Source organism: Sander vitreus, chromosome 17, assembly GCF_031162955.1.
Source record: "Sander vitreus isolate 19-12246 chromosome 17, sanVit1, whole genome shotgun sequence".
In the NCBI taxonomy this organism is placed as follows: Eukaryota; Metazoa; Chordata; class Actinopteri; order Perciformes; family Percidae; genus Sander; species Sander vitreus.
Genome location: NC_135871.1, coordinates 29,176,103 through 29,196,516, shown reverse-complemented (window position 1 = coordinate 29,196,516; position 20,414 = coordinate 29,176,103). Strand labels below are relative to the sequence as shown.

Genomic DNA, 20,414 nt, shown 5'->3' with positions numbered 1-20,414 from the left:
ACTAATGAATATGAATGAACACACTGTGCACAAAGTCAACTGTGGAGAGAGGATGCTGTGTTACTGCCTGTTCAAATTGAATTACACACATACTCAAAGGAGATTAAAAAAAACCCAGACACACTACGTGTGTGTGTGTGTGTGTGTGTGTGTGTGTGTGTGTGTGTGTGTGTGTGTGTGTGTCTTACACCCATGACAACGGAGGGATATGCTAAATATTATGAAGACCTGCTGTATGCCAATGGCCCATGATTTTGTATATGTACTGTATTTAACTGCATCTGTAATATGTATGTCCCTGTAAATGATTCCCTTCAAGCGGACTTAAATCAATTGTTAAAGTGTAGGTGTGCGCGCGTGTGTGTTTCAGGTGTGGCTGCCAACTGTGCCTCGGCGTTGGCCCAGATGGCTGCAGCCTCTTGTGTGCAGGAAGAGAAAGAGGAGAAGGAGGCGGGAGAGATGGGCGACGCCATCACACAAGGTACCGAGAGCGCACACTGCGAGAGGATACGTTACAAAACCAACTAGTGGGCATATGTGTGTGGAAACACACGCACACACACGCTCGTACACAATAACACACACTAACAAAGATAACACAGACTTTGAGTTGACGGCATTTGTTTTGCACAGATGATCAAGAGCTAACAGCACTGTTACCATTAATACTTACCATTACCATACCATACCATTAATAGAGAATTCCGTAAAATGTGCTATCAGTAAGAAATAGGCCTTTAGTGCCATCTAGTGAAAGATGTGGGAAACTACGACCATATGTCTTCTCTCATGTTCTTTAACAATCCCCTAATGTTAAGATTAGACAAGAGCTTCTAATGATAATTTAATGATATGCATTACTGTTCATAATTACTATTAAAGTGGTATAAAGTGTGTTAATGTTGAATATGTTGTTCTATTTGTGCTTTATCCTCTGTTCCCATATGTGAATGTCATATATCTGGACATGCATCTTGTGTGTGTGTGTGTGCGTGCGTGCGTGCGTGTGTGTGTGCGCGCGTGTGCGTGCAGTAAAGCAGCGCGTTGAACAGCGTCTGGAGCAGATGGGTCGTCCTCAGGGAGTTCGCCTCCACACGGCTCATGTGTTGTGTATGGACGCCATCCTGAACGTAGGACTGGAGATGGGTAGCCATAATCACGACTGCTGGCCGCATGTCTTCAGGTACACACACACACACACACACACACACACACACACACAATGCATATCCAGATACATGATACACACACATTCAAGAAAGCTTCTCAGTCTTAGCGGTTTGACTTGTTACTGAGACTGAAGACTATTCACTGGCAATGCCAGGTACACACACACACACACACACACACACACACACACACACACACACACACACACACACACACACAGACTGCAACATTACTTAAAGGCTTTGAAAATACATCTTTGAGGACGTCATCTTGGTCATCCACATTTTTCACCATTTTCTGACATTTTATACACCAAACAACTAATCAATAAATCGAGAAAATAATCCACAGATTAATTGAAGATGATTGTTAGTTGCAGCCCTAATTTTCAGGAAGTTCCTATTTCTTTTGTGACCTCCTTTACCTTCCTACCTTCTCTTTCTGCCTCTCTCTGTTTCTCCCCCCCCAGGGTAACTGAGTACATTAGCTCGTTGGAGCACAGCCACTTCAGCGACGGCTCGGCCCAGCCGTCCTCTCTGACCCCCATCAGCCAGCAGAGCCAGCAGGCCGCCGGCGTGGACCTGGGCATGGAGCTAAGCTGCGAGCCCAGCCCGGAGGCCTCGGAGCTGGGCCTGAGCCAGCCGGTCATCCAGCCCCTGTCCATCCAGGAGCTGCTGAGAGAGAGCAGCCGGGGCCGAGGGCTGGAGCTGAAGAGCGGCAGCCTGATGACGGGGAACAGCGCTGCCAAGGCTGTGTGCACGCTGTCAACACAGACGGACAGGTAGAATATTTATATATATATATATATATATATATATACACACACACACAGATCAATATATATCTAACAATATGTCAGATTTATCTCTAGAATCATATATGAAGGATGAGTTATTTTAGCTATGGTTCACATATACATCATTTTTATAAATAAAACAGGTTGCAGACTGTGTAGACTATAAAAGAATGACAGCTACGTCCTCGCTTAGTTGAGTTTATTATTCAGTATCAGCCCAATGAGGCGTCTGCTGCTTCCTTGTTATCACCTTGTCAAACCAGCAGCCAGCATGACGCTGACTCTTAGTGAAATGGGAAGTTGGCAGATAAATTGACCGACATTTGGTGCTCCAGTTGTGGATTTTCTCGAGTTTTTATAACAGCCACAAGATGGAAGCAGAGGCACAGAGCTACCCGAGTGTTTAAGACCGAGATTCCTTTTAGAATGAGGTTCAGTCCTCACAAATGAGGTTATTGTGTGGTCAAAAATATTAGATTTTCTTCTTTGTCTATGTGAGCTACCTTAATGTTAGCCATGTAATATACTGTAATATATAACTTAGTTTTCAATATATTTCTGTATTTGCTTGGTTTGTTATTGTTTTTATTTTTTAGTCTTTTTTGTTATTTAGTTCTGTAAGCAAATATTGTTGAATTTATTTTCTTTCATTTCTTTTCTGTATATGTCATGAAATGTTTTAATATTGTGTGTGTATGTGTATATATATATATATATATAAAATGTTGTTTTGGACCCCAGGAAGACTAGCTGGTCGTCTAGGCGTCAGCTAATGGGGGATCCTTATATATAAATATAAATACAGAAACAAGTATAGAAATGCAAATGTGTGTGTGTCAGTGTGCGTGCCAACAGCTCTGCACTTATTAAAGTTTGGTACAGCCAGGGAATAAACAGTGTTTATTTCACGGATCATGTCTTATGTAACCAGTTAAAGGCTGCTTTTAGGAGCGAAATAGAGAAAATGTTCCCTCTGATGTTTTGCAACAGATAGACGGAGCACATTTACAAGCTGAAATAGGAGCCAAAACGTTGTGACTACTCCTCTGCACAGGGCTTTCCCAAAAACCAGTAACCTTAAAGGGCAACACCGCTGCATTCCTGCCCTAAAACCTTTTTTCTTTCAAAGGAATGTCACGTCACTTTAAAACAGCCATTTCAATTTGTGTGTGTGTCTGTGTGTGTGTGTGTGTGTGTGTGTGTGTGTGTGTCTGTCTGTCTGTGCGTGTATGTGTGTCTGTGCGTGTGTGTTTGTGTCTCTGCGTGTGTGTGTCCGTGCATGTGTGTGTGTGTGTGTGTCTCTGCGTGCGTGTGTGTCTGTGCGTCTGTGCGTGTGTGTGTGTCTGTGCATGTGTGTTTGTGTCTCTGCGTGTGTGTCCGTGCATGTGTGTGTGTCTCTGCGTGTGTCTGTCTGTGCGCGCCTGTGTGCGTGCGTGATATGCATCGTGTGTGTGTGTACATGCGTGCGTGCGTGCGTGTGTGTGTGTGTGTGTGTGTGTGTGTGTGTGTGTGTGTGTGTGTGCGTGCGCGCGTGTTCCAGGTTGTTTGAAGAAGCAGCTACCAAGCTGAACCTGGTTGGTCTGGTCGGCTTCCTGCAGCAGCTCAGGAAAGCTTCTCAGTCTCAGCTGTTCGACTCTGTTACTGAGACTGGAGACTATTCACTGGCAATGCCAGGTACACACAGACACACACACACACACACACACACACACACACACACACACACACACACACACACACACACTTTCACTCGTGTATGTGAAATCGACCCAGAGCGAGATCCAGATCTATCCAGATAGGATGTGACACGAGCGGTAATGTAAAGGACCTAAGCAGTTAAACATTAGTCAGGGAGAAAATGTCTGTGTTATTTCATTGAAAATAAATGAAGAAATCAGTGATGGTTCTGTTGGTTTTAGGAGATCAGTAGGATGAGGTCATGTGTTCATGGTAAAATGAGCTGATAAATTCAATGAACATAACATAACATTTACTTTGGCTAAAGTGACAATAATTCTGAGATTAAACTTGATTAACCAAAATAGTAATCGGTCTAGAATCAAGAAGTGAAGCGCCACAGTCGGCTTTCTTCTTCTTTGCATTCTTTAGAAGCCATTTGGTCCTACTGTACTAATTACAGATTTACAAACATAAAATGCCTCATTGGGTAACTCATCATCATCATCAACTTTATTGCCAGACTCGAGATCCATTCAGAAGACAGAGACATGACATACAACATACATTAAAAAGAGAAAGATAAACATATACAGAGAAATGAAAAGAAAAGAAACAGCAATACTGCATTTCTATAAAAGACACTTATACCAGTGTTTCCATAGTGATGGTTGGTATCGTACGGCACTAAACTTAGGATTTGCCAGCAGCATAACAACGCTGTTCTGGGAGACATTCAGGCGACAAATGAATTTGTAGATCAGACTCCTGCATTACAAAACCGGTCACTTGCACTAGAGCACCTGGGTTTGTTGAGCAGTATCCTCTTACAGTCATTATAAGCAACCTTAAGCTTCTGCATGCTTGCCTTTGTAAACGAAGTCCATAAGGGAGCATTATGCAAAGGAGTGCAACATGCTTTAAACGGACTCATTTTGACGTCATCCGTGCTCATGTGGAATTTTCTTACCAGCATGTTAGCTTGGGCATATAATATGCAACGCTGCCTGTATACTGTATATCCTCATCATCAGATAACTGATCTGTAATGTAGTGACCCAGATATTTCATTTTATTACAGACTCATCACTTGTCCTAACTGATTACATTAGATTAGATTCAACTTTATTGAATCTACTTTACCACACTTATTAGGAAATGAATATAAGAGTAAAGAAAGCCATGAATAAAGCCCAATCCGACTCATTGTTTCCCCTCTGTGTGTCTGTAGGCGAGGCCAAGTCAACGCTGGACCGACGCAGCGCTCTGCATCTCTTCCGCCTGGGCGAGGGCATGCTGAGGATCGTCATGAACAAGAACCGCCCTCTGCTGCACATGATGAGGGCCTGGAGCGTGGTGGCCCCACACCTGGTCGAGGTAGGGGGACTTTCACAGGGGAGTCCTGGCCAAGACGGCAGCAAATGTGACCTGTTTTCGAAAAAATGGTCTACATAAGAAATTTGGGTTTCCGTCAACCAAATTGTCAAAAGAAATAAAATGGATGTATCCATACAACGCAAGTCAAATAAATGACCAGTTCACTACTTTCATTGAATTATATTTAATTTTATAGCATTTGCTTTTTTTTTTTTTTTTTTTTTTTTTTTTTTATATATAAAAGAACGTTTGAAAAGTGACAAAAATGTTGGAAAAAATCTTCAAAAACATGAAAAAAAGAAGAACGTAAAAAAAAAAAAGGGCAGGAAAAAAAAGACAAAAACATCAAAGAAAGTGACAAAAAAAAACAAGGCTTAAAAAAACTAAATTTGTCGAAAAAGAAGACCAAAAAGTTAAATGTCGACCCAGAAAAACTCCAAATTGCATGGTCGACGGGAAGACAACACAAAGTTTAAAAAGTCTAAAATTTCACAAAGTCTTGTGTTCTAGGTCTTAAATAATTGTCAACATGTCTTCATTTTCCTACATCAATGTAACGCTACCTCTAATTCCTTGAAATGTTTCTGCAGCGCTATAGAATTTAAAATGTGTTTGTTTAATTGCGCGGTGTTGTAGTTCTCTCTGTCGCTAGTCCCAAATATATTTAGCTGTATTACGACTACAAATGAGACCAACATGCAGCTTATATTGCAGCCAATCTAGACACCAGTCCTGTCATGGTAATGAGGAAATCGGGGAATTGTTTCAGACAATGTTTCTGGACTCTGAAATCTGACTTTGATTTTGATGTCTTGCCATAGGTCTTAAAAAGGTCTTAAAGCCTAACTCTCGCCAAAATGCAACCTAGGGTCTTTTTGTGAATGTACAGGAGTCAGACTTTCGTTTTAAAAGCATATTTAGGACGGAATCGCCACTTTGAAGATTGACCGTATTTTATACGTGCAGTCTAACTGCGTGTCAATCACTGCTCATGCACACGCATTCATTCTCTCTTGTGGGGGGAGGGGCTTAGAGACCGTTTTGGGCTTTAGCGGAAAGGGTGGAGGGACTGACTTTTTTGGCTAAGTCCTGGATCTTCCCAATCCTACCTACAGCACCTTTTAAGCAGGAACGCGGGAACCGGCAGCCACAGACTGGGCTGCAATGTAACCCTACGGGGAAAATGTCAGTTTGGTCCATTAAAAGTGCTTTATTTTGCCACTGACAGGCTCAGAATATTATTCTGAATATTATAATGTCTGACAACATTATGGAAAGGATCCATTCAGAGATAGGCCTATTTAAAACCTTTCTGTTTAACCAGAAACAGCTCTGAGGTCGCTAGCGCTAAACCCACCAGACTCCATTTAAAAAAACTGTACTTTTAGCGTGTATAGAGCCAACATATTTTCAAATGTAATTCGGTAAACTATGTATTTATTTAAACCAAAACTACAGTTGTGATGGTCAGGAAAGTGGAAAGACAACCCAAAATGGCTTTTCATAGATTTATTTATTTTCTGTCGACTTTGAATGAAGTGTATTTTACGATGCTAAAATGACTGTTTATTTACATGGAGTCTGGTGGGTTTAGCGAACGCAAATTCACGGATGTTTTTATGTTTAAAAAAAGATCTTACTCTTTAACAGAAAGGTCGACCTACTTAGAAATCCTTCCCATAATGTTGTCAGACACTTAGAATATTAATCTGAGCCTGTCAAAAAGAGTATTTACCTTTTGTGAAGGTAAATACAAGCTGGACAGTTGCCCTGTTAACTTACATTGTAGCTTGTTTCTCCGCTGCCGACTGCAGCGATCTCTCTTAATACTGGACCAATGTCAAAGATTGATGTTCCCATCAGTCACTGAGACACTAAAACATAGGAACATAGGTTGAAAAACACGGTAGTTACCCTTTAATTTCACACAATGGTCATGTACCTGCAGCCATATTTAACATATTTATTTAAATATTCAATATAATTGTTGTCCATTAACTCGGGGATCACTTAAAAAAAGAAAATTACAGCGAGGTCATTTGTTAAGAATATGCTGAAAATATGTATTACACCTTCTGCACTGTGCACCTTGAATGTACACATGATATGAATAGATGTGACTAGATAACTGCTATGTGAAGAACATAGTTATAGCTCACACTGCAAACACGGTGAAAGTTTCTTCTCCTCCCAGGCGGCATGTCACAAGGAGCGCCACGTATCCCAGAAGGCCGTGTCCTTCATCCACGACGTTCTGACGGAGGTGCTGACGAGCTGGGCCGAGCTTCCACACTTCCACTTCAACGAGGCGCTGTTCAGGCCCTTCGAGCACATCATGCAGCTGGAGCTGTGTGACGAGGACGTACAGGACCAGGTGAAGTCCCGCGTCGCAAGACTCTGGCTAGTTCCTGGACAGGAGAATAAACTGCCAGGAGTTGTTTTGCATTTCTTTAAACCAATCACAATAGTCATCTTGGGCTAAGCTCCGGACGCAGTGACGGCGGCTCTGCTAAAAAGTCTCGTTAAGGAACTTTTTTTGGTGGAACATTTGGACCAAAAGAAAACGCCACATATAATAGTTGACCCATATTCAAAACGTTTCTATATCAGAAATTTGGGTTTCTTTCAACCAAATTGTCCAAAAATAACAGTTCCATACAACCACAAGTAAAATAAAAGATCAGCTCAGTACTTTGGGTGTTCTATTCAATTTTTTAGCATTCGGAGAAAAACGAATGATGAACGTTGAAAAGAGTAACAAAAATGTCGGAAATAGCTTCAAAAACGTGGGGAAAAAAACAAGAAAATGTCAAAAAGAAATGTGACAAAAACATCGGTAAGAAGTGACAAAAAAAAAAACGTATAAAAAAATGTCAAAAAAGATGAAAAAAAGTAAATTTTGACCCACATAAATAAGATATATATGTGACTTTTTGCAATGAAAATGCGGGGATTATGAAATCATGCAAGCCCTGCATATTTTGCGCAGAAATCGGCAATTTATGCGGTGAAGGTGCGCGTATTTGAAAAAATGCGACCCCCCCCCCGCATAAATATGCGGACTTTGGCTGATTATGCATAATCACGTTTTTCTGGAGGGACCGCCGTGGATATAGACGAAGGCCCAGGTGAAGTCACGCAGGGAATTACGTGTAGCACCTTTTTTATTTGGCCAGTTTAGAAGATGTTCCTGTGCGTGCGTCCCTGCAGGTGATAACGTCCATAGGCGAGCTGGTGGAGATGTGTTCTCCTCAGATCCTGTCAGGGTGGAGGCCTCTGTTCAGCGCCCTGAGGACCGTCCACAGCAGCAAGACCGACACCAAAGACTACCTGCTGGGAGAATACTCCATGGGTACGTGTGACCGGCCGATACGCTCACATTTAACAAACAGCTGAAGTTTATCATCTGGCAGTCTGACCAAAATGTTTCAAAAATGGAAACCACTAGGTTTTCTAATGTACTCTGTGAAAAAGAAAACAAATTAACAAAGTAACGCACCCGAGAATATGACTATTAAAAAGTCATATTAAGCCTCCCTCCATCCATCTTTCCTCCCCCCCCCCCTCCCTCCCTTCCTCCCTATCGTTCTCTCCCTCCTTCCCTCCCCTCTTCTCTCCCCCCCTCCCTCCATCCCTCCCCCCTTCCCTCCCTTCCTCCCTACCGTTCTCTTCCTCCTTCCCTACCCCCTTCCCTCGCTCTCCCCTTTCCTCCCTCCTTCCCTCCATCCCTCCCCCCTTCCCACCCTCCCTTCCTCCCTATCGTTCTCTTCTCCCCCTTCCCTCCCTACCTCCCCCTTCCCTCCCCACTTCCCTCCCTTCCTCCCTACCATTCTCTTCCTCCTTCCCTTCCCCCTCCCTCCATCCCTTCCCCCTTCCCTCCCTTCCTCCCTACCGTTCTCTTCCTCCTTCCCTACCCCCTTCCCTCGCTCTCCCCTTCCCTCCCTCCTTCCCCCTTCCCTCCCCCCTTCCCACCCTCCCTTCCTCCCTATCGTTCTCTTCTCCCCCTTCCCTCCCCCCTTCCCTCCTCCCTACCATTCTCTTCCTCCTTCCCTTCCCCCTCCCTCCTTTCCTCCCCCCCCCCCCCCCGTTCTCTCCTCTAGGGAAGTCCCAGGCTCCAGTGTTCGATGTCTTCGAGGCTTTCATCAACACCGACAACATCCAGGTGTTTGCCAACGCTGCCACTGACTACATCATGTGCCTCCTGAAGTTCGTCAAAGGCTTAGGTTTGTCTCCGTTGTACATTCTATGTTTTTCAGTTCATTACTTCTGCATGCCTTTAGGGCCTTCATTTCACCTGAGAATCGGGCAGTAAACTGTACGTGTGAGGGCATGACATGCACGTAGAGTTCATACACTGACATTAGGGCTGCAATTAACAATTATTTTTATTGTTTTATTTCTCGATTATTATTATTGTTTTGCCCACAGCTGAAAGATATTCAGTTTACTGTCACAGAGGAGAGAAGAAACTAGAAACATATTCACATTTAAGAAGCTGCGAAGAGAGAAGTCTGACTTTTTTGTTATTAAAAAAGGACTGAAAATAGTTGGCGATTAATTTAATAGTTGGATTCACCTTTGCAGCACTAAGTCACTTCTTCAGTACACGACAGGAGGCCAGGGGATTTATGTGTGTGTCATTCACCCAAAAATGTCACAATTAACATTCAATGCAAATAAGTACTGAAGAGGATCAGGGCCACATGTGAAAAATGTATTTGAGTCATGTACTTTGCACATTAACAACATTTTGAGTTGTTTTGTACCAAATTCTAATTTCCTGTGTGTGTAGGAGAGGTGGACTATAAGGAGATCGGAGACTGTGTCCATGCGTCGGGTTACAGCTCCACCGACCTCTGCCTGCCCGCTCTGGACTACCTCCGCAAATGTTCGCAGGTAGGAACTGTTCAACCTCCTTCCCTCTGGTAGGAGATACCGGGCACTGTTCGCCAAAACCAACCGACACAGAGACAGCTTCTTTCCCCAAGCGGTCACTCTGTTGAACGCTCAGAAATAGCCCCCACTCTTTACACTGAACAAAGTCAATCAACACTGTTCTGCTCATCTACCTCATGTATATTTTCAGTCTTACAATTACATTATTGTACCATTGCACTCAACTGCACTGATTGTGATTCTTCTGAGCTGATGAGTGTGGGTTAGGCATCCTTTGTGTCTTTGATGTTGCACTGAGAGATTTCACCAATAACACGTTAGGATAAGCAATACGCAATGTACAGTACTATAGACTAGAGCAGTGGTTCTCAACCTGAGGGTTGGGACCCCCGAGGGGGTCGCACGATCATTTCTGGGGGTCGCCAGATAGTTGAAAAAAAAATGAAATAACTAGTGCTGTCAATTAAACGCGTTTTATTAACGGCGTTAAGGCAAACCCATTTTAACGGCGTCAATTTGTTTTATCGCGAGATTAACATTCTTTTTGGCCTAGCAAACTTTGTAGTTTTTTTCACATGCTGTTGCAACAACTAGTAACGTTAGAAAAACTACAACACCACACCGGATCTAGCTAGACCGGAAACACGACAACAGACACGCCGCACACACTTGTTTGGGCTTGCGAGCCGGCCAAAGAGTAGTAGGCTAACGTTACGTTTTGAGTGGATGGCGAGGGAGAGACGCTGAAATGGATGCCAATAAGATTCTCAATGGAAAGTTTACTTTTAAAAAAGTTGTGGAGGGGGACAGTAGTTTCAGGCACACACAGGCTGTACGACACGGAGAAAGCAGCCCAACTGGAACTGCTGCAGAGGGCTGCCAACGCTGTCTCATTAACCGGTGATCACTGGACGTCAGTGAGGAATCAACATTATTTAGGAGTTACTAAACACTATATTGACTATGTATATCAGCATATGGTTTTAGGACTGTGTTGTTTGTATTGTTTTGTTGACTGTTTTTGTCATTTGGGACATTGTCCAGCCCCTTTTCTGTCCAGGAGAATTGTTACATTCCTTATTAGAAAAACGTAAAGGTTACAAATGTCCTGCTGTGGCATCCGGTTTTTGGACCATTTTGTTTGTACTGTATAAGCAAAGTGTTAGTGTTACATCTCAGTTAGGTTAGGCACTTGGAGGAATTGTGCAATAATGACAGATTCATTCAATAAATAATAAACAAATACAAATCTTAAAGTCAACTTCATAAAGTCACTTTATTTGCATTCATTTGATTCCCAATCCAGATCCACTGGTAAGAACTGCTTTCCATTGTTAATATGTACTTAAAAACAGTTCTGAAATGCAAAATAATAGAATTTCATTCATGTGTTAAACATGCGATTAATCGTGATTAACTATAGAAATTTGGTGATTAATCGCGCGTTAAAAAACGGTATCGTTTGACAGCCCTAGAAATAACATATTCTAGACTGGGGAATGGTTTTTACAGGGTTTTACAGGGTCTGAAGGTGGGTCAGGGGAGAGAAGATGTCACAAACACATCAGAAATCCACAGAGCCTGGAGCACGTTGGTGCCAGCTGCTAAAACTGAACGGTCATTAAAGTCATTAAAGCAAAGCATTGTTTGTTTACATGTATAAATCAGAGCATTCACAAAAAAAATCACTCAAAATCAGTGGGGGGAGGCACGTAGAAACAGCTGTTTACACTGGTTTGCAGCTCTCTCTCATTGTCGGGGGGGGGGGGTCGCTAACACCAACTTCATTGGTGGGGGGGTCGCCACTCAAAAAGGTTGAGAACCACTGGACTACAGACTTAGTCCGAATATTGGTTGCGCAGCCGCAGATAGCAGGAGAATATACGCAGCTGTTTGTTCCTCTTCTTCCCCGTGACTTAACGGAGCGTTTGATTGACAGCTGCTGGCAAAGATCTACAAGATGCAGTCCAAGCCGGTGTTCCTGGGGGCGCGGCTCGCCAGCCTGCCAATGAGATCGCAGGAGCGCTCGATCAGCACTGAGGACGGGATGGACTGCGTCCTGCAGGAGTTTGACGACGACACAGGTAACGCGTCTGTCTCTTTCCTTTCACGGAAGTCCTTCACGGAGTGTCTTTGTACTTTTTTGATCCCCTCTAACACTCTGTCTAAGCCCAGCTGCGTGCTCATTTCATTTAATTTCATTTATTATACAGGAAAGGATTAAACATAAGGATTAAGTTACAGTTTTAAACGGGCCTGACTCAGTTTAAAAACTGGTTTCCAGCAGGTTCCTGTTCTGCAGAGACATGGAACATAGGACACAGTTACGGCACACGAAGACGGGAACATTTGTACGGGACATTAGCATGGGCCAGACAGATACAGACAACTAAAAACAACAATACAGATAGTGCAAACAAGACTTGGACAATACATGAACAATCAATGAGTGCAAGTGTAACGGTTGAGAAGGAACAGTTTGTATGCCTTTTTGAAATGTGTGATGGATGGTAGTGTTCTGATGTGATGGGGAATGTCATTCCAAATGTTGGTGTATGTCGAAAAAAAGGATTTCTGACCATAGTTGTTTTTGTATTGGGGGGCTGGAATGAATGCCTGCGAGACTGACCTAGTGAGGCGTACTGGCCTCATGTTGTGTGTCGGGAGAAGTGCAGCAAGTGTTGGTGAAGTGCTATTATGAATCTGAAAATGAAATGTAATAGCGTGGCTGTTTATGTAGTTCCGTTAAGTCAGAGCGTGTGAGTGCAATGCAATGGTGAGACCACTTTGGAAGATCACTGTGGATCTTGAGAGCTCGATTTGTGTTGCTGTGCTCTCTGGCCTGCAGGTCTGATCCAGGTGTGGATTTTGTTGCTGGAGCAGCTCACAGCAGCGGTGTCCAACTGTCCTCGCCAACACCAACCTCCAACCCTGGAGCTGCTCTTCACTCTGCTCAGAGAGGTCACCACTGTGCCAGGTAACCTAAGCCTAAGCCGGCAACGGCCGACGAATCGGGTGCGCACGTTGTCCAGAGTTTCCCTTTCACACACGTGGCACTCAAACAGGAGATTGTCCGTGTCAGACATCAGACGTTCTCACATCCTGGAAATCCTCCGTTTTGGTTTAGGAGAGGGGTGGCGCCTGGGTGAAGCGTGCATTACATCGTGTCACAGAGCCGGTTTGGTCTCTGGAAAGAAATCATTCAAACTATTGCCAATTGGTTTGCCACACCATTTCAGAGTCTCCCCAGCTGTGTCTACTCGGAGATAGGTCCCATTTGCCACCAGAGATTTCTAAAGCGGAGCCCGCTCTGACACTAGCTGGGTTCATCACTGCAGTACGAATCATTCTTAAAAAACTGGAGAAGCCAAGTAAGGCCTAGTTGTATAGACTGGCTGAAGTTAATGACAGACACAGCCTCATTTGAAGATCTTATTGCAAGACTGAATGATGGTAGGGGTAAATTCTACAGGCCTGGTATCATTTCCTGCATTTTATTCAATTTGAACTTACTAGCGCCCCATAATTAATATTATTATCAAGCCTAATTCGATCTCAGCCACGACATTGGGGGCTTAAAACACCAAACAGCGACACAGACACACAGACATGTGTGGATTTGATTGTGTCTGACAGTGTTCACATCCACTTTAGGCGAACAGTGTAGGATGCAGGGCCATTTTTATACCATCCTTAACACAAAATCAAGGTAACCAAGGAGTATTTATTTTATTTTACAGCCAAATGTTCTGAAATGGCCAAATCTGTCACACAACTAACCATCCTCACTTCTGATGATCCTCTCAACCAAAACAACCATCTCGCGCGGCCTTTGCGTCCCTTCTGTAATTCCGCTGGTTTTTCCAAATAATCACATCTACTTTACCCTTCCAGTCCAACTGTGTCTCCTCTCTCTCCAGGTCCGGGGTTCGCCATCTTCGCCGTCATCCAGCTGCTGCTTCCCGTGATGTCTCTGTGGCTGCAGCGTAGCCACGGTGACCACTCCTACTGGGACGTGGCGGCCGCAAACTTCAAACACGCCATCGGCCTGTGCTGCGAGCTGGTGGTGGAGCACGTCAACAGTTTCATACACTCAGGTGAGACATAGCTGTGCGCGTGTGCAGGAAGTGTCTGTGTGAAGGTTTTGGTGCAACAAAGAAGGGAACCGTTTCAGAAAGAAATAGCACACCTAGGGCCGGAAGTATCTGGTGTCTTATTCAAGGGTGCTGTGGCCCAGACTGATCTCATTAAGTGGCGTATGTATGACACGCCAATCCGTATGCCATTTTTGCGTGTTATCAAGACGCATAATCGCTTTTTAGCGTGTTTATCAACGCCGTTTGGCCTCCATTGACTTACATTATATGTGAATTATATATGTTGGCTCGGATTTTTCACTCCACTCTGTAGTTTGTGCTCATTCTAGCGCTGTACAAAAGCTCTGTGACACGAAAAATGGTTAAGTGTGTTACGTTTCCACACTCGATTCTAGTAGATCATTTACATGAACCCCAGAGAAGTTGAAAGGAAGGGAAGATGAAGAGAGGGAAGTAAGAAAGGGGCATGCACATCTGATGGAATTTGACATTCATGTTAAACCCTAGGAACACGCATCTGTGTTCAAATATTCTAAACTGATCACAGATCTGATGAACTGTTATTGTTCGTCTGTTGGGCTTAAACACTGAAGATAAGTAGAGCGTGACCGATGACTTGTTGTTCCACTGCCCTCCTCCTTAGGCAAATTAAATTGTGGCCACGCCATCTCTGTCCCATGTGCTAACCACAACGTGTGTGTGTGTCTGTGTGTGTTTCTGCCTTCCCTTTTCGCAGATATTGGTTACGAGTCTTTGATCAACCTGATGTTGAAGGATCTGTTCAAGCTTCTGGTGGCTTGTGTGTCTGAGCCGGCAGAGACCATCTCCAGAGTGGGCTGCTCCTGCATCAGGTGACCACACATTACTCACTCACTCTCTCTCTCTCTCTCTCTCTCTCTCTCTCTCTCTCTCTCTCTCTCTCTCTCTCTCTCTCTCTCTCTCTCTCTCTCTTTCTCTCTCTCTCTCTCTCTCTCTCTCTCTCTCTCTGTCTGTCTGTCTCTCTCTCTCTCTCTCTCTCTCTGTCTGTCTGTCTGTCTGTCTGTCTCTCTCTCTCTCTCTCTGTCTGTCTGTCTGTCTCTGTCTGTCTGTCTGTCTGTCTCTCTCTCACCCATTCTCATTTGTAATGGTTTTAGAGCAAGAACAATAACAGAGAAGCAGTCGTCCAACAATAATCATTAAATATGCATTTCAAAATAATCACACATGTAAAAATGGGAAACGCCATAAAATAGTGCAACGTTAAAATATAGGGAGAAAACATAACATATTATATATAATGGTAGATTTTAATGGCAAAACGAATAAACTGTAAAACATACAGGGATGTAGTAAATGGATATGCAAATTAGATATGCATGTTTTAAATGGCAAGAGCCAAGATTTTAATTATGGCCTAAAATGACAATGCCTGTTTTACCAGCTATATTCATCTAATTTCTAGTCACAATATCTAATAGCACTTCATATAAGACACAATCACCTAACAAGTGATATTTCAGTGAGATATAGGGACTTGTTTTTAGACATTTTAAATATCTTGTAAAGTGAAAGAGTCTTGGAAACATCTTGTTTTGAGTCAAATCTCAGATGACATCTTATAAGATCACAGCATCTGTTTTGAAGACCAGGCCCCTATTTTAATGATCTAAGTGTACGGCGTGAAGCGCCTGGCGCACCTGCGTTCATGGCGTGTCCAAATCCACTTTTGCTAGTTTGACGGCGGAAAAAAGGGTCCGTGCGCCGGGCGCATGGCTCAAAAGGGTTGTACTTAGTGTCTTCATTAATTCATAGGTGTGTTTTGGGCGTAACATGCAATCAACTAATCCGAGATCATCTCCCATTCCCTTTAAAAGCCAGGCGCGTTTGGACCTTGGTGCATTGCTATTATGATGGAGGATTGGCTTAGCAGGAAGGAGAGATGGTCAGGAGAAGAAACTGATCTGCTCGTGCGTGAAGTGAAAGCACACGAGCAGATCATATCATAATACTATTTCACATTGCAATATTTTTAATCTATGCATGTTTGTGTGCTGCTGCGCTTCCCTGTGTGTGTAACAAGCATAGGCGCATTTTACATAACAATGAAATGCTGCATTATTGACTTTAGACCAGGTTTTTGTTGGTCAATGGTGCGATCACTTCCCGCTGCCTCAAGATAGCAATACGCCCAGAATGCACCTGAACGCACCTCCCTGTAAGTTCCATTTTCAACTTATTTTTGAAGTGGCCTTCTTTTTCCAGTGTGAACCGGCTGTAAGAGGAGACGCTTTAAGCCATTGACCTCCAATGTTGGTGGCTGAGCTGAAATAACAACTGTTGCTACAAAAATGAAACTCTTGTACAACGCTGTACTCGCATTGGTTGATCCGACTGATTGCATCATGAAAAAACTATTTCATTTGAAATTGCAATCAGTATGTCGGCCAGAAAAATTGCAATCAGATAATATCCTCAAATTGTTGTATCCCCAGGAAGAAGCCTGGAAATTTGGGGGGGAATTCTAAGAAGACTTGATCCCTGTCTTAAAGAATAAGGGTTGTGGTATTCTAGATTTGTATTATTGTCAACAAATCCCAAGAACAGGCCAAATCTAACAACAAGTTAATCCTAGTAACAGTCATTGGCCTGCGTATCCAAAACGCTGCTATATCTTCTTCCTCTGTGACATACTGTGGAGCTCCATCACTGAACCACGCTGTTGCACTGGGTGACGTGCTCCTTCACTTTGATTCAATCCCAAATACACCGTCCTGCAGCGTGAAATACTGACCAACAGTCTGCCGCTGGAAAGAATCCCCCAAAAATGCTACATTTCTTCCTGTTTGAGTTATGTTTGCTCGAATAAACAATGCCTGGCTGTTTTACTAAATGACAAAGAAAAAAAATGCGTGAGCCATTTTTATGAATATGTCTTCAGAAGTAACCAATGGTATGTGGAATGTGAGTGTCACCAACAGCGCAGGGTAGTCAGAAAGTTTGGTAGTCATAACTATGACATGACACTGTCATGAACGTGTCATAAACGTTATAAACAACCCAAACAATGTCAACTTGTCAGGACAAAAACGGAAGGACTCTTAATGACAGAAGTCAAACGTTTATGACTTGTTTATGTTTATGACGCGTTCATGACAGTGTCATTAGATAATAAAGATAGATTAGATTCAACTTTATTGTCATTGTGCAGTGTACAAGTACAAAGACAGCGAAATGCAGTTTGCTTCCAACCAGAAGTGCGGAGAAAAAAAAGCAGAAAAGTGCAATGCGATATTCAAGTATAGACAGGTGCTGCATAGGCAGGACAAGAAATATATTGCAGTGTTATAAGAGCAGGATAAATATGGCTATGTAATGTTATGACAGTGTCATGTACCGAAAGTTTTACGAGGCAGCCTTAACGTATTGTTGGTTTTGGTATTTAGTGTGGTATTATTTAGATCATAGTTTGGACAGTGTGTTAAAAAGTAGGGTTTTTTTTTGTCTGACAGTGGCACAGATACTGTAACTCTCCCTCACCGTTGTTTCTATTGTCCCCTCTCCAGGTATATTTTGGTCACAGTGGGTCCAGTGTTCACGGAAGAAATGTGGCGGTTGGCCTGCTGTGCTCTGCAGAATGCTTTCTCTGCTACGCTAGAGCCTGTCAAGGTACGCGCACGCGCACACACACACACACACACACACACACACACACACACACACACATAAAAACAAAACTGCAGGCAGTTGCAGATTAAGTAGTGTATAATAAAATGGCATACATCATGCTCTCGTGTCACAAGTCAGCAGACACACAAATGTAAAAAGGTAAGAAAATTTGGTTACACTTTACTTGAAGGTATCTACACAAGAGTGACATGACACTGTCACGAACGTGTCATAAACATTCTAAAAGTCATAAACGTTTACGACATACTCTTCTTTTAGGAAGTGTCATTCGGTTTCTGTCAAGTTATGGTTAGAGTTAGGGTTCGTGTGTCATGACTGTGGCATGACAGTGTCATGTGTTCATGACAGTGTCATGTCACTCTTATGTAGATACCTTCAAGTAAAGTGTTACCGAAAATGTATACATTTAGAAACGCAGTCAACAGGCCAGTCCACTGTAGTAAACCGCATTATCCATCCCCGATCTGAAGCTGCTGGTTGGGACAGAAGTAATCTGAAAGCCTTTGCTGTTAATGCTGTCAACATGCTGCCACTCCACGTTAAGCTTGATAACCCCAGTTACCCTCACACACACACACACACATATATATACACACACACACACACTAATGCACGCACGCACCGAGAGAGTCCTGCTGCTGTGAGCAGCGACTGTTTCCTCACTGTGTCAGTGTTTTTTTTTTTCTCTATTCCATCTCTCTCTTTTCGCCGCTAAACTGATTAAAGAAAATGCTGCCTCAAAGCTTCCATATCTTCTCTAGGTAATCCAACTATGAAACTAATCGGCAACTATTTTGATATTCGATTCATCGGTTTGGGTCATTGTTTTAATGAAAGAAAAGTAATATTTTCTCTGATTCCAGCTTTTTAAATGTGAATGTTTTCTAGTTTCTTCACTCCTCTCTGTGTGCGGACTAAGTTGAGCCAGGGTTAAAAACCTGCTGAGTCATGCTGTATGAGACAGTTTCCCAGTATGCTCAGCTTTGTGAGAAATGAGGAGACTATGTACATTTGTTAATGTTGGTACCTGCTGGGGGGATGTGCTCGTGTGTGCGTGTTTGTTTTTGTGTTCAGTAGAGAACATTGGCAGGCATTCTATTGGTGGATGTTTTGTGTCTATGCAGTCCAATCCTGTGGCAAATGACTGACTGCAGCTAAGCTGCTTTACAGCTTAGAGCTGTGTGTGTGTGTGTGTGTGTGTGTATGTGTGTGTGTGTGTGTGTGTGTGTGTGTGTGTTTGTGTTTCAAAGAGAGAGGGAGATAATGATGATGATCTCGCCACCATTGACATATTTTCTCTGCCCAGCAGATATGATTTTAGGACTGTAACTGACCAAATGAGTTTTGTGGTTATTTACTGGGCTACGTTCTTAACCTCCTTAGCAACACGTTAAAAAAAGAAAGGGGAAAAAAAAAAAAAAAGGTGAAACGGGATGTCCTTTGTTTTATTCTTTGTTCATTTATGAACTTCAGTTCTCAGATCACTGCTTTGGCTACCAATTCTTCGACAGAATCAACTTCAAACGTCGACCGCCTGTCCATAAATCACACAACGGTTTAGGTCCCAGATTCTTCTCAAACCTGCCGACCCAGTACGAACCTCGCAGACCGCTCAGGTCGGCTGGTTCTGGATGACCGGCTGCTCCCAGGGTCAAAACTAAACATGGGTGAAGCTGCTTTTAGCTTCTACGCTGCTGAATGTGGAACAAATTGAAGCAGAAGGGCTAAGACCTTCTGTCAAATCAAATCCAAGCTAAAGAGCTACCGGTTTACCTTTGCTTTTAATTCATGTTCTTTTCAATCAAATGTAGAGCCCGACCGATTTTTAAGGCCGATATCGATACAAGTATTTGGTGATTTAAAAATCCAATATTCCGATATATCGGCCGATATATAGTTAAAAAAAAAAATCCAGAAACGCGTAACAAAACATCAACAGATTTCCCTAACATTAGTTATTTATGAGTCCTCACTAATAAACTTGTTTGTTTTATTGTCACAACAGAACAGAGGAACATCAACATATATTAAAGTTCTGATAAATAAAATGTATATAAATACCAACTTAAGATAAGAAACTTAAAGTCCTCGTTGTAGAGCGCCCTCTGGTGGACAGACTATGCAACTCCAACACTCAGAACATGGTTGTAGGGTGTTTTGTCCGTTTTTATATTATTTTTTAAACATTCATTTATCAGAATCATTTATTTGTCATTAAAAGATTCTGATAAATGAATATTAGGAAAAAAGAAATCATTTATCGGCCATTATAAATGTGATACCGATAGTATTGAAAATGCCAAATATCTGCCGATAATGTTGGCCCGCCGATATGTCGGTCGGGCTCTAATCACAGTTTCTTTTATTGTTTTTATTCTGTGCTTTTGCTTGCTTCTTCTATTATTCTCATTTTTCTACTCTGTTTCTTTTTGCTTGCTTTCTTTCATGGTTTTTTTTTTAGGGCTGGGACGATATGCTTTTATCCCGATTTGATTCTTTCACCATACATGGCTGCAGAATGGATTTGTATTGTGATTTTCATTCATTGCGATTCAGTAGTGTAGAGTATTGTGATTTTCTTTTCCTTCTTCCACAAAAACAAAAGTTGCATAATACACACAATATATCATGAGACGTATCTAAAAACGACTTGTTTTCTAATTGTGACATTTATTTCATTTGTAAAGAAGTACATAACATGGATTTTTTGCATTTTCTGCTTTTGGTCAGAAAAT

General features: G+C 42.6%; 1 protein-coding gene across 1 annotated transcript in view; it reads left to right on the top strand.

Annotated features, from left to right (window-relative positions):
* The window catches only part of arfgef3 (ARFGEF family member 3), an 83,314-nt gene that overhangs the window by 40,049 nt on the left and 22,851 nt on the right, over positions 1-20,414 (top strand). Inside the window, exons 20-33 of the mRNA XM_078273179.1 lie at positions 371-481; positions 1,033-1,183; positions 1,640-1,951; positions 3,507-3,640; positions 4,875-5,020; positions 7,215-7,394; positions 8,231-8,372; positions 9,121-9,243; positions 9,813-9,916; positions 11,856-12,000; positions 12,765-12,893; positions 13,837-14,013; positions 14,750-14,864; positions 17,556-17,658. Coding sequence (XP_078129305.1) covers positions 371-481; positions 1,033-1,183; positions 1,640-1,951; positions 3,507-3,640; positions 4,875-5,020; positions 7,215-7,394; positions 8,231-8,372; positions 9,121-9,243; positions 9,813-9,916; positions 11,856-12,000; positions 12,765-12,893; positions 13,837-14,013; positions 14,750-14,864; positions 17,556-17,658 — 2,072 coding nt within the window. The remainder of the gene's footprint in view (positions 1-370; positions 482-1,032; positions 1,184-1,639; positions 1,952-3,506; positions 3,641-4,874; positions 5,021-7,214; positions 7,395-8,230; positions 8,373-9,120; positions 9,244-9,812; positions 9,917-11,855; positions 12,001-12,764; positions 12,894-13,836; positions 14,014-14,749; positions 14,865-17,555; positions 17,659-20,414) is intronic.